This window comes from Podarcis liolepis (assembly GCF_965112155.1).
Source record: "Podarcis liolepis genome assembly, chromosome: 3".
Taxonomy (NCBI): domain Eukaryota; kingdom Metazoa; phylum Chordata; class Lepidosauria; order Squamata; family Lacertidae; genus Podarcis; species Podarcis liolepis.
The window spans coordinates 52,552,011-52,564,915 of NC_139557.1; the positions used below are offsets into that span (position 1 = coordinate 52,552,011).

Genomic DNA, 12,905 nt, shown 5'->3' on the forward strand with positions numbered 1-12,905 from the left:
CTCCAGCTCACTGCCACTTTGCGGAACTTGGTTGACTTGCCTCAGTCAAGGTGCAAGCTCCTGGACTCTGAAGCAATTCCAGAGCTTTGTCTGATGTTGGAGAAGCGTATGAACGACAAGGATGTCTGCACCAATGTGGCCAGAATATTCAGGTAAAGTCCTTTAAAGAAATACAGTAGAGTTTGTTTGTTTGTTTCCCACGGAGCAAATACGTGCAGCACCCACTTCTTCACCTCCATCCCCAGCCATGCTGGTTTATTTTGTACTACCATCTTTTGTATGTGTGCAGCTTTAATCCTTGAAATATTGTTGTGGATATTGTTTTGAAAGGGAAATGTTCTGCCTCATAGACTTAAGTCACATAAATGGACGTACACAGAAACAGTCCTTAAGTACTGAAGTCAGCTTGTGTGCAGTTAGGGAATTTTAGACCCTGGACTTCATGGTTTTTATGGTGCCCCTTTTCTCTTTAAATAGCAGTGTTGGTTATTTTGCTTACTTCACAACATGGCAAGCTAGCTCTCTGGTGTTTTGCTCATTTCACTGAGTGAGGCCCTGGACCCCAAAGTTCTGACCTGATGGCACCACTGCTTGCATTTGCCTTGCCTGAAATAGGACCCAGTTGCACATGCAGGCTGTACCTGCAGAATTAAATACGTTTCGCCTCCTCAAGTCGTATGACATTATTAACTAAATCTCTGTTTGGTCTCTCCTTTGTGCATGAGTCACCAGCATTGCTAAGCCCAAGAACCCCATGCAAAAATCATGAAAGGAACTTCTGTAGGAATTGAGCTGGGAAGCAATTCCTTTGCACATACACATTCCTAGGTTCAATCCTTGGCGTAATCAGTTAAGGAAGGATGTCCACAAATTACTGAAAGGCCTGTATCTCAAATTTCCCAGAGCAACTGTCAATGGGCTCTTCTACACCTCCTTTGCAAATCCACATTTTCCAAATCCTTTTTGTACATTGCTTGTGCATTGTAGCCCTCAGTTGTTCCATACCACTGCTCACTGTTATCACATCCCATTGTCACAGGACCACACACCCTGCTCATATGTTTTTTGGATTTAGAGTTATTTTGCTCATTTTGAAACCCATGGACCCTTTGTCAACAACCCATAAACCCAATTACACTCCTTTCTGTCACTGTTTCCAGCTGAAATAAGGAAAAGCACATGCCCTGCTTCTCCCTGCCCCCCGCCCCAGTATTTCTGTGGCACCATTTGATTACCTTTGCACTGAGTAAACATCACTTCTAGGTGTAGCAATGCAATTCAGTGATGCAGACCACTATCTCACCCTACTATTGTCTCTACCAGTCAGTATAAAGCCTTTTCTTTCCCAGAACAGCTGTGATGGATGCTTCATCTGCTTCTGAACCTTCCCTTATTGAGGCTCCGAGGGGGCATGACAAGGAAGGGTTTTACAGTGCAATCCTCTATGTGTCTATTCATAAATAAGCCCCATTGAGTTCAGTAGAACTGACTCCCAGATAAATGCATTTAGGTTCTTAAGAAAAGGAGGTAAGGGAGCGGGGCTGTGGGGGACATGCTGCTGCTACTTGTCCTTTGCCTACACTGAAGATCCATGTTACTTTGCACTTTCCTTTGAGGCATGTTGGCCTGGATGGGAAGGGGGGTGTGGAGAGAGAGAGGGAGGGAGAGAAAGAAAGAAAGAGAGGGGGGGTAGGCAACACCATAGTTGAAATCTTGGATTTAGCATTCTGTCTGGGTCCCAAGGAGGCAATGGGTTTCTTGTCTTCCACTTTAATTGGAGATCTCAGATTCAGCTTTTGATTGTCATTGCCCTATGCAATATAATTAGCTATTCATTCATAACGGCTCAGCTCCTCTGCTATATAATCCTTATCTTTACTACTGTATTGGACCAGAATCCTAGCCTATCAGTATGAACACTGAAAAATATTTAAAAATGGAGCAAATGACTTGGCTTGGGCAAGAGCAGGGGACAACTGTAGGAAAAGTTACCCTACTGATGCATGTTATTATTTTTAAACATACAGCAAACTTTCTTCCTTCAATGACTGCTGTACAGCTTTGGCAGATTGCTCCAGATGTTACGTCTTATTTTTAGCCCTGCTAAACAAACACCCAAAGAAGCAGGTCAGTTTTTTCATCTCCTGCTTTTTATATTTTAATCCTCGGATGTGTCTGTGGTGTCGTATGTGTGTAAGCCCATATTCAGTGACCTACTTTCATGTGCATTTACAAGATAGAAATTTTAAACGGTTGACAGCATTTCTAAATAGTAAATTATTGAAATGGACTCAACTTAGATTAACAGCGGGGGCGATATAAGGGACAGGCAGTTGATTAACTCCCTTCTTCTTCTTCTTAGCATACAGATGAGTCGTTTTTCGAGTGTTGGGGCGGGATTCAACTGAGTTGTTGCACAAACAGAACAAAATCTGCTTGCACAATGAGACTTTTCTCCTTTCACCTTCCCTTGCTTGATCCTATGCCCCCCAAATATGCTCTGAAGAGTTGGGGGGACCCTAGAACAGGTTTAAGGGGCGCATCGGGGAAAGAAGTCCTGTTGAGCGAGCTCTCACACACCCTTCTTGATGCTGCGTTTAATTCCCCACCTTTGACATTTCTCCTAATGGACTTCATTATCAGAAATATAAGGCCTATGTGTTATATTGGGCCAAACTTTAATTCTGACCGCCAGCCAGACATTGGCTCCACCATGCCTGCCTCGCTTCCCCTGCACCCCTCCCTTTCTCTGTTCATGTATTCTGCAGAGTGTCAGCCAGCCAGAGGTCAGGCGAGAGGGGCAGCTCCACCACGGCATCCGCTGCTTCCACCAGGCCTGCGAGAAAGTTGCCACACAGTAGCAGTGCTACAATGGCTGGGTGACAACAGTGCATGGCACCAAGCTTCAGTGTACTAGACATATTTCACAAGCCTTACACTTGCTTACCCTTTGCTTTAAGTGCTAAGTAGTCTGACTCCATTCATGCTTACTGCATTCATTGGGCACACCAAAGTAAGTGTGCATTGCAGCCTTAGGCTGATCGTAAGAATTTGTACTTGTAGGTAAATTCCATTGAAAACAGGCCTTCCAAGAGGAAATGTGTTTAAAAGCAGGAAGCCACCCCATGATAACTAAGATAATATAAAATTCCCTTTGTTATCTCACAAATCTGTGGGAAATGCTGAGCAGATAAAAATAGTTATTTTGTACTGGGAGTTTCAAAAAATGTTTCACCCGAATCCTTTGGCCTTTTATGCCTGGAGGGCAATTGGCCAGCATCTCAGAAGAATAGAGTAGCAGAGGCTAATGACCTTTCTTCACAGTGACAAGAAGTTACAGTGAGTGTCCCAAGAATATTTGTACTAGGGTCTTTTCTTTAACATGTTAAGCACATAAAAAGGGTATGACCAGTGATACCAAAATGATGCATGAACAGCTAAATAGTGATGTCTTGCTTTGTTTTAAGCCCCACTGACTTCAGTTGAATTTATGTGCTTGAGGTCAAAGCCCCCACCTTTTAAATCTTCAATAGGGATTGCTTTACTTTTAAAGTGAGAAGTTTCTAATCCTTAAAAGATGTGGGTTTACTCAAATCTATACCAATTCCCCAGGGGATTTCTGTGGTGACTGAGCCAAAACCAGCCACAATGGGTCACTCTTTCTCCTTGGTAATGTCACTGGTACAAGGCTGGGCTGTTTTAGGCTGAATAATTCTTACTTAGAATGAAGTTATCTGAAATTATTGGGACTTAGATCAAGGGAAATAAATTTATAACAAAAATGTAATTATTTTAGTTTTAGGATACTAATAGAGATACAAAGAAATCATGCGTTCTACATAAGAGTAATAGTTTCTGTATTTTGGACCAAGTCTCAACAGATCTACTCTCCCAGTTCATGCTGTCGTTAATGCTCATCTGTTTAAGATTTAATGAATGACAACTATTGCATTTCATGCTTCAGGAGTAACTTTCTTCCATTAAAGTTCAATTCTTCTTTACTAAATCCGAAACACAGATTTTAAAATTATGGAATTTCCAATCAAATCAGAGTGATTAGGCTCATTGGAGAATTCATAACACCAACCAATGGACTATTGAGGACAAAGTTCCAGCCTAAAATTACTTTGAAGATAAGAATTTACTCCTGATGGAAGACTTATGAGTACCTCTGCATGTCTTATAGCTGCCTCCCACAGGGTATAGAGATATGGAAGACTTGTTTTCTGTGGGCTGACTAGTGCATGGTTTATTTTTCTTGTCGTGCAAAAAAGTGTCAGACTTCTGAAACCTTCCATTGCTTCCTCTAGTCTGTACTGTAGTATCCTGAAATTTACACTACTAATGCAATGCCAGACTTATTTTAGTAATTTTCTGTGAGCCCACAATCTCACAGTAGAAATCCCACCCTATCACACCCTTTTATTTATATCTTTCCATAGCCTAGAATGTTACATAGAAAATAAGTATTCTGGTATAGCAAACTGCATAACAGCATGGACCTGATGTATGCAACAAATAATAACACAGCCAGAGCACTTTGTCTAGTGGTAATACCATTGGTAGAACAGTGTATTCAGTCTCAGACCACCAGCCTATTGAACTAACTTTAAATCTGTCAGTCCAAGGTCTTATTTGTGGTGGTGTTTTGTTTCTTGCTACGTAAGATCCCATGACAAGCCTGCTGGATTGTACTAGTGGTTCATCTCACAATGGTGAATCAGATGTCTATGGGAAGCTTGCAAGCTGGAGATGAGTGCTTCAGCTCTCTCCCTGCAATTTCCTGCAACTGGGAAACCCAGCCAGATGGGCGGGGTATAAATAATAAATTATTATAGTCAGAAGCATCATGCCTCCAACAGTGGAGGTGGAACATAGCCATTGTGGCTCATAGCTGCGGATAGCCTTGCCCTACTGTGCTAGCTGTCCTGAGAACATAAATTGTGTGAAGGTGCGAGATATAAATTGATTATATCTAGCTGATAATTCTAATTTATGACTGGACAGTCCTGTTTCCAGACTGCTGCATTTTAACAAAACGAGAAAGTCAAAAATATTTTAACTTTGTTCTCCTGATTCATCAGTTGCTTGGTAACTAACGAAGAAAGGTATTCCTCCATTCACATATGGGGATTAAAATAAACAAAAGTGTAATAAAACAATAAAATACAGCTAATACAGTACCACCATAAAATAAAAACACTTTAAAACAGAAATATATGTACTTAGGACTATTAACACATTCTATTTTTAAAATATCACAAGGCATTCTTGGCTTCTATAAGGTTTTGACATGAGACAGAAGAGAGGTAATTTTACATGCTGTGGGTTTTTTCATTTTAAAATACTGTACAGTAGATATTAACTGAAGTAAAGACGACCATTTTCTTATTGCAAACCACTATTGATCACTTTTACTTACAGCAGGGATGTTTACATCTTCTTTAATTCCAGGATTTAGTCATCCGTATCATTTTTATTCTTGGAAATTTAACAGCAAAGAACAACCGGGCCCGGGAACAGTTTTTTGAGGTGCAAGGAAGCATTAATACCCTGATAGCACTATTCCAGGCTAATTGTGAAGCTGATTTAAATAGTAAACTGCTGGAAGGTGATGGCGATGTAAAAAATCTCAAGCATCCGTCTGAAGCAGAAGATGTGCTCATCAAACTTGTAAGAGTGGTTGCCAATTTGTCCATCCATCCCACTGTAGGCACAAGTCTGGCAACAAACCATCATATTGTGACATTACTCATTACGGTACTAGGTAAGAACTGCTTTGTTCTTAGAGGAAGAAACGTTTTTCCTTAAGTTTCCCATAGTGAAATAATTTAAATCCTGCTAAAGTGATGAAATTGGTTGATTAATGATACTGTAAAACTGGCTGCATCTCCAAGATTTCCCTAGTGTTTTCCAGTCATCCCCCAAACCATATTCACCATCACCTTCCTTTATCTGCAAGCTTGTCTGCTGTTCCAACTGCTGCACACCAGCCATCTCCTATAAACCATAGTGCATGTCATTTCTCCCCCTGATATTTCCTATATTAAGTTCAACATCTCAAAACTGAACCTCTTCACACCACCCTGTCCCCTCTAGCCAGTTCCAGCTCCCACCCTCAGAAACTCAGGCACCCTTTGCTGATTTAGCCCATTGAGAAAACAAAGCAAGCCGTCCATGCTGATTTTCTTCTTTCTGCTACAAAAACAATACTGAAACCAGAGGGAAGATGGTGTATTTTCTAGTTATATGACCATGAAGCCTTAAGCCACTGGGACCAAGCTCCTTTTCACATTTCAATGGAGCTTACTACTAGGTCAGTGTGACTTAGAATTTCACCAGGTTTTTCTATAGTGCAGTGTAGAGAATAGTGGTGGGCATACATCATAAATGCATAATACTTAATGTTTGTATAGCACACTCAAGCTTTCAGAGTTCTTCACGCATGCATTTGGTTCGTAATCCTTACAACATCCCTCAAAGGTAAAGTGATAATATCTCCCATATTGCAGATAGGATGGTTGAGGTACAGAGAGAGTTGCTTGATTAAGACCACCTAATTAGTTGATGTATTCAGTCTTTTGGGCCACTATGCTACACCAACAAACTGGTATCAATGGTAAGCAGGATTGCTGGGGCTGTATTCTGTGATGATACACTCAGCTTTGATGGATATAAATTTGAGAGCCCATATAAGTAAGGTCTGGCATTGACATGTCTTGAAAGCCTCTCTCCTCTCACTTGCAAATTTTCACAAGTCTTGCTGCATATTTATTATTAAAATAGCAGTATGAAGGATTTTAGCAAGGAGAATGGGCACATGTGAACACTTCATGGAAAAACCAGGCATGATCACAATGCGGTTTTGGAATGGCCCAAAGCTTTCTTTTATGTAGTCTTTGGAATGTTGTGAACAACAGTCACCAAAGCTGTGAAGTGTCAAAATGTTAAGTTCCTTGAAAAAACACATGTCTTTTTTTGTCCAAATTACTAGAAAACAAATCAGTTGATGAATGTGAGGAGCTGGTTATTAATACCACAGCAACAATCAGCAATTTATCTTTCTACCAAGTGAAGAATTCTGTAATCCAGGAGAAGAAATTATATATTGCAGAGTGTAAGGATTTTTTTATTTAAAAAGATTAGTATATCATATTTCTGTTATTATAATGATATAATATCCCTCACTGTATTGAGCAACAGTGAGAAATAGCACTGAAATAAGACAGCTGTTATCTACTTTCTCAGTTTTGGTTGGTAAAGCTGATCTCATTTGATAATCCTTGTGGATGAAATGAAGAATATGAAATTTGCTCAGTTTGCAAACTGGTTAGGCTGGAGAACAGCAGGTTAATTTCTTAACTGAATTGTTTCATCTGTGTTCTGCTGTTGTAACTTTGCTCAGGCCCAAGGTGGCTGATGAGTGTAGATCTAAACTCAAAGTTGCTCCTGCCCATTGTAGATTAAAAACTATAATATCAAATTTAAAGCTCAAGTATTAGGCTCAAAAACATTAAATGAGAAGACATTAACAGGAGTCTACACATAGTCCAAGACTAGATGAGTATTTCCTTGGATTTAGGTAGTTTTTGGACTAGTTAGTTTTTTTGGAGTTGTAGTTACAGGAGAACTAGAAATTATTTTAGAATACTGAAAACTCAGTGAGTGATACTGAGGGGGGAACTGAGGAAGAGGAAAGGGCTGCAGCTGGAGAAAGAATACCATAACAATAGGCCATATGTTAAATGTACCAGTATGTATTTTGCTTCATTCTGGTTTTGTACGTCTTTTAAAATAAGATCAAAAATAAAGGGGAAACTGTGGTGTCTGATCAAGAGATAGTTTCAGTGAGCATCTCCTGAGGGCAGATGTTATCACTGGACCCTGTAATATGCTACACCACAATGTAGGTCTGAACTTTGGATTCGTAATATCTTGTCCAGAGGCCTAACCATCTGTTTTAAGGCACATCCAAGCTGGTAGTTTTTGTGTGTGGTTAAATATGAAGGAGGGCAGAAATTATCATGCTCAAGGCATAACTCCTACAGAGCAAACTGCATGCCCTAGCACTTGGTATTTCAGTTATTGCTGGCTTACCAAGTGTAACCAAAATGTCCTTGTCTAGTCACACACCAGTATTTTCATATGACAGAGATTCAGTAGTTTAGTTTCCAGCAGACTCTCTTGAGTATTGAGCTTTCCTACTTCCACTCCTCTACGTTGTAAATTTGCTTCAGTTGTTTAAGTGTGTTGCAAAATTTCTAGAACTATGCTAAGTGCACCTTTTCTGCTTCTGTACTAACAGTGCTTTTAAAGCTATTAATGAGCAGTAATATGGATGGAATTCTAGAGGCCATTCGAGTCTTTGGTAACCTTTCACAGTGCCATGAAATCTGTGACTTCATTATACAGCGAAAGGGTGAGTTTCTGTCCCATTAGACCAAATAAATAAATATCAGTTACACGACTACAATATGTTGCCTATTCAAGTTTAACGTATCGAGTGCTAAAATCCATCTACACCAAAATGGCTCCATTTGAAAGCATATGGATTAGAACAATGTGTCCGATAGGCTGCTTATAGACCTTGGAATTCAGAGATTCTCATTATACCAGAGCAGGTAATGTTGGGCAGATACATCATAATAGCTCTCCGTGGCTAGGGCCACTCTGAAATCATAGCAGATAGACCATCAAAAAGGCAGAGGTTGCAAGAATTGGAGGGAAGTTAAAGGGCACCTATGGCCCATCGTGTTGTTGAGCATGTAGCAAAGATGTTAACAGTTTGAGCTGTTGGTAAAGCACATCTTATTTTAGTTGTTATAATAACGAAGTTTAATGATTCAGCTTTGTAGTGCTCATATTGTTTAGCATTAGATAACTGCAACTTGGATGCTGGGAGTGAGAGAGTGGTATTCCGGCAGTGCACCACATAAATTCATGGGTTGTTGGGTTCTTCAAACTCTCAACACACATTTGTTTCATTGTTAACACTGTGAAAATTCTTAAAGACAATTTTGTTCTCTGAAATAGCTTTTTCTTGCCATCTAGTGTACAAGTTCATGATCGCTTTGCTCGATACCAAACACCAGGATGTCTGCTTTTCAGCCTGTGGAGTTCTCCTCAATCTTACAGTGGATAAAAGCAGGCGTAGTATATTGAACGAAGGAGGAGGAATTAAAAAGTGAGTTCAGAAAACTAGTGGGAGTTGGAGGGTTAAGTGAGCTTTTACTGACGTTTATGTTGGGGAGGAGAGAAACATCCACGTTTAAGGACAGCCTCAGAAAAGGTAGTCCTGACAAAAGTGTTAAACTAGTCTTTACTCCATTATTGCAACAGGTTGATCGATTGTTTGAGAGACTTTGGGCCTACAGACTGGCAGCTGGCTTGTTTGATATGTAAAACTTTGTGGAACTACAGTGAGAATGTTAGCATGGCTAAGGCTTGCTTTGAAGATGACGAATCAAACACCTTGCTCGTAATCCTTGCATCATTTTTAGGTAAGCTGTAAAAGCCAATCTCATTACCCTTCCTTAACAAGTAGAATGAAAATACAGAAGCTACTCACTCAGGCAGCTGTATTCTGAATACTAGGTATAGTGCTGGTTACCTCCTCGCAAGAAGAGGTTGGACACCTCCCCTAGATAGAGTAAGATCCAAAAAGTATTCCTTGACTGCTCTGAAGGATTCTGGGGAAGGAGAGGAATTCCTTTTTGTGCAAGTGGGAAACCACAACTAGATATCACCCATATTGTCTTCAGTTTGCGGGTAGGGAAATGCAAAAGGCAGAGGCATGACAGAATTGAATAAAGTCATTAAGAGAATGGAATATGTTTTTCTTCCTCTTAGGTAATACTAGAATTTAGTGTTAATGCCATGAAAGTGACTGGCAGTAGTTTCAAAACAAATGAAAGCACTTCACAAAATGCACATGTACCTTATGGCAGCAAATGCCATAAATAATGGTAATGGCCACAGGCATAGATTGCCTAAAATCAATTGGGGGGGGTGTATTTTTGTCAATAGCTATGAGCTATAACAGTACCTTCATGTTCGGAGGAAGCATGTCTCTGAATACCAACTGTGGTGAGGAGCAAAACATAGGGGAGGGCTCTTGCCTTCAGGCCTGTCTTGAGAGCTGTCCAGAAGCAGTCAGCTGTGGGCCGTGATGCTGTACTAAATAGCGTCTTTGTCTAATCCAGCAGGGCCCCAATGTTTTACCTCCACTTCTGATCATTGTAATTCTATTGTGTTGAATCCAACTAAGCCATATTTACCGAGAAACTACCTCTTGTTCAAATGGCAGTATAGCAGCTGTGTGAAATTATCTACGCAGTGTTCCATCTAGACCAGAATCAACACTCACTGCTGTCACATGCACAAGGTGGATTTTTAAGAAGACATTGGCACTATTTTTCTCAGTCTTACTTCCTTTACTAAAAGGAAAATCCTGCATGTTTTGTGAAGAGACCATAAATAATTTAAATGCATTGTTCTGTTTCATATTGACTGATATCATTGTTGTTCTTGCTGCAGATGAAGAATTAGCTCTGGATTACAATTTGGACGATTTAAGAGATTATCACAAACTTTACTGGGAAACAGAGTTCAAACCTGTGGCGCAGAAGCTTCTCCAGAGGATTCAAGACTGCAACTTTTGAATTCCTTATTTTAAGGTGGGTGCTGAGGATACTCCAGTGGCCGTTTATGCAAAGTTGTTGCACTCAAAGTGCTTTGACAGAAAGTGGCTTTAGGTAGTTTTCTTTTGTATTAGCATGTACGTTCATTGTATGATACCGATACCTTTTCTTAAATTTCCAGTGGCATTTAGGGATGTAAAAATAAACCAGCTGCAGCATCTGGTTTGTGTGTCTTTTTAGAAAGCTAAAAATATGCCCCAAGACAGTAGAAGTTTGCAGAAAAGTGATTATCACATGATGAGCAAGGATTCACTGTTCCTTGTCCTGCTGACTTGGGATATTAAATATGCATTTATTAGATCGGATTGTAGAAAATAGAGCCTTAATGGGGGGAGATAGCAACTTCTGGCCTCCCCTTCTGTGATTTCCAGAAATTTAGAGGTGCACTAAATCAGCATTAAGAGGGGTTTTTTTTCATGTGTGTAGCTAAAATTAGACATTGCCCCCCCAATCCTATATTTCATACAACTGTTTTTTAGATAATGGAGTGTTCTCATACTAACTCAACTAAGACATTGCCCATCAACAAAATAGTGGTGGAAAATCTCTACTACATTATACAGAAGAGGCACATGCCTAAATAACCTCTATAGGAGATTTTGCATCATTAGCTCCTATTTGGTTTAATGCAAAACTACTATATTCTACTCTTCCCTCTGATGCTTTAAAAAAAGGGCCGCATCTGTTTTAAAACTGAAACTAAACAACCTGCAAAGAGGCAAGCATCAGCTTTATACAATATCCTTGAAGAACTGAGAACATCTTTGGATGTTGATATTATTAGACTTCAATTGCTTTATACAGCAATTAGTAGAAGGTATGTTTTAGCCTAAGCCAATTTAAGAACCACACATTCGTTCTATGATTTTTTGGATCAGCATAAACCTTGTATTTTATTTTTTTTACTAGAGGAAATAGCAGATGCTTCCTGTTAAACTGTCAAGGGTTGCATTTTAGTTTTTTGTTCTTTCCCCTCAAACACAAATAGACAGCAGTGCAGGGCCAGATATCGCACTCACTACTCTATACTAGTTAATGCTAGTTCAAATAAAATGCCTGAAATAAGAACAGAACAAAAATTGTTTTATTTAAACAATTCAGTAATACTGACAGATTTTATAGCAGTTCATGCTGCTCATACAAAAGTATTCATATATTTTCCAGAAACAGCTGTATGACAAACTTAAGGGTTTTATCGTTATGCTATTTTCCTGCTTGACTACATAAGCTAAGTGATGGACCATAGGCATGGGTAAGCAAATGTATTGAGAGGCTGCCTGATAGTCTGAATTAACTTTCCCACACTTTAGATAACTTCTAGGAACAATAAGAAATAGGAGAATGTTTGTCCTTGTTACCAAGCATTTAGCATTTCACATAGTTGCAGTCTTAAGCAGCTTTGAAAATTCTTACTCCTTTTCACACTGTTGATTTAGCCACACAGCCACTGTGAACAAGTCTAGGCCAGTAACATTTTTTTTAAAAGAAAGCTAGACACTCCTGTTACAATCAAAACTGTTAGTGTGAATACAGTTCAGTTTCAAATCATTAGCAAGGACTTTCTCTAATAACCATATAAGGCTCAGATTTCATTTGTAGCTTAATTGGAATTGCTAGTCTCTTCATTTCACTAGCAAGTACAGCAGCATCAAGACGTTTCCTTTAAAAAATATCAATTATTCTTCTATCAAAAGCAGAAGTCTTTTTAAATTCTCCTCGTGTCCCCAGATTTTGTTATCTACTTGCAACAAATACAAGATTTACGTAATTAACTACTTGGCTGCCACAAATCATGGTTTCCTGTGCTATCAAGAGCAGGCTGTAGTGATCAAGGAGCCTCTCTGAACAATTTTGTCCACCAAGCCCAGTAGCAATATTCCACCAAGGAAGGAGCTGAAACTAAAAGAAAGTTATGGCACAATCGATCTCATGGCTTTTAGCCACCACTGGTTCCGAAGCTCGGTAGCATCTCCTAGTAGGCAGCACCTGCTGCACCTTCCAACCCAGTTAGCCAGCCAGCCAAACATTTCAGGTCATGTAGCGAGTAATGGCTCTCAGAGCATACAGCAGTTCAGCCTGCATCCGCGCTTCTATGAGAAGCAAATTGACATGAACCTTTAAAGAAGAAGAGAAGAAGAAGCATAGCTGAGTTTCAAGTATGTCTCCTGTCCAGAGTATTGTTGTCAAGCATGCAGGATTTCTGTG

General features: G+C 39.7%; 2 protein-coding genes across 24 annotated transcripts in view; one reads left to right on the top strand and one right to left on the bottom strand.

Annotated features, from left to right (window-relative positions):
- ARMC2 (armadillo repeat containing 2) overlaps nt 1–10,860 on the top strand; it is an 89,277-nt gene extending 78,417 nt beyond the window's left edge. For all 16 annotated transcript variants that reach the window (XM_083497648.1, XM_083497649.1, XM_083497637.1 and 13 more), the window contains 8 exons: nt 7–152; nt 2,028–2,127; nt 5,455–5,767; nt 6,995–7,117; nt 8,306–8,419; nt 9,052–9,184; nt 9,340–9,500; nt 10,537–10,860. In XM_083497648.1, coding sequence (XP_083353774.1) covers nt 7–152; nt 2,028–2,127; nt 5,455–5,767; nt 6,995–7,117; nt 8,306–8,419; nt 9,052–9,184; nt 9,340–9,500; nt 10,537–10,661 — 1,215 coding nt within the window. In that variant the 3' untranslated portion in view covers nt 10,662–10,860. The remainder of the gene's footprint in view (nt 1–6; nt 153–2,027; nt 2,128–5,454; nt 5,768–6,994; nt 7,118–8,305; nt 8,420–9,051; nt 9,185–9,339; nt 9,501–10,536) is intronic.
- Nucleotides 10,861–11,762: 902 nt separating this feature from the next.
- The window catches only part of SESN1 (sestrin 1), a 45,200-nt gene continuing 44,057 nt past the window's right edge, over nt 11,763–12,905 (bottom strand). For all 8 annotated transcript variants that reach the window (XM_083497680.1, XM_083497679.1, XM_083497682.1 and 5 more), the window contains one exon: nt 11,763–12,815. In XM_083497680.1, the coding sequence (XP_083353806.1) occupies nt 12,729–12,815 (87 nt within the window). In that variant the 3' untranslated portion in view covers nt 11,763–12,728. The remainder of the gene's footprint in view (nt 12,816–12,905) is intronic.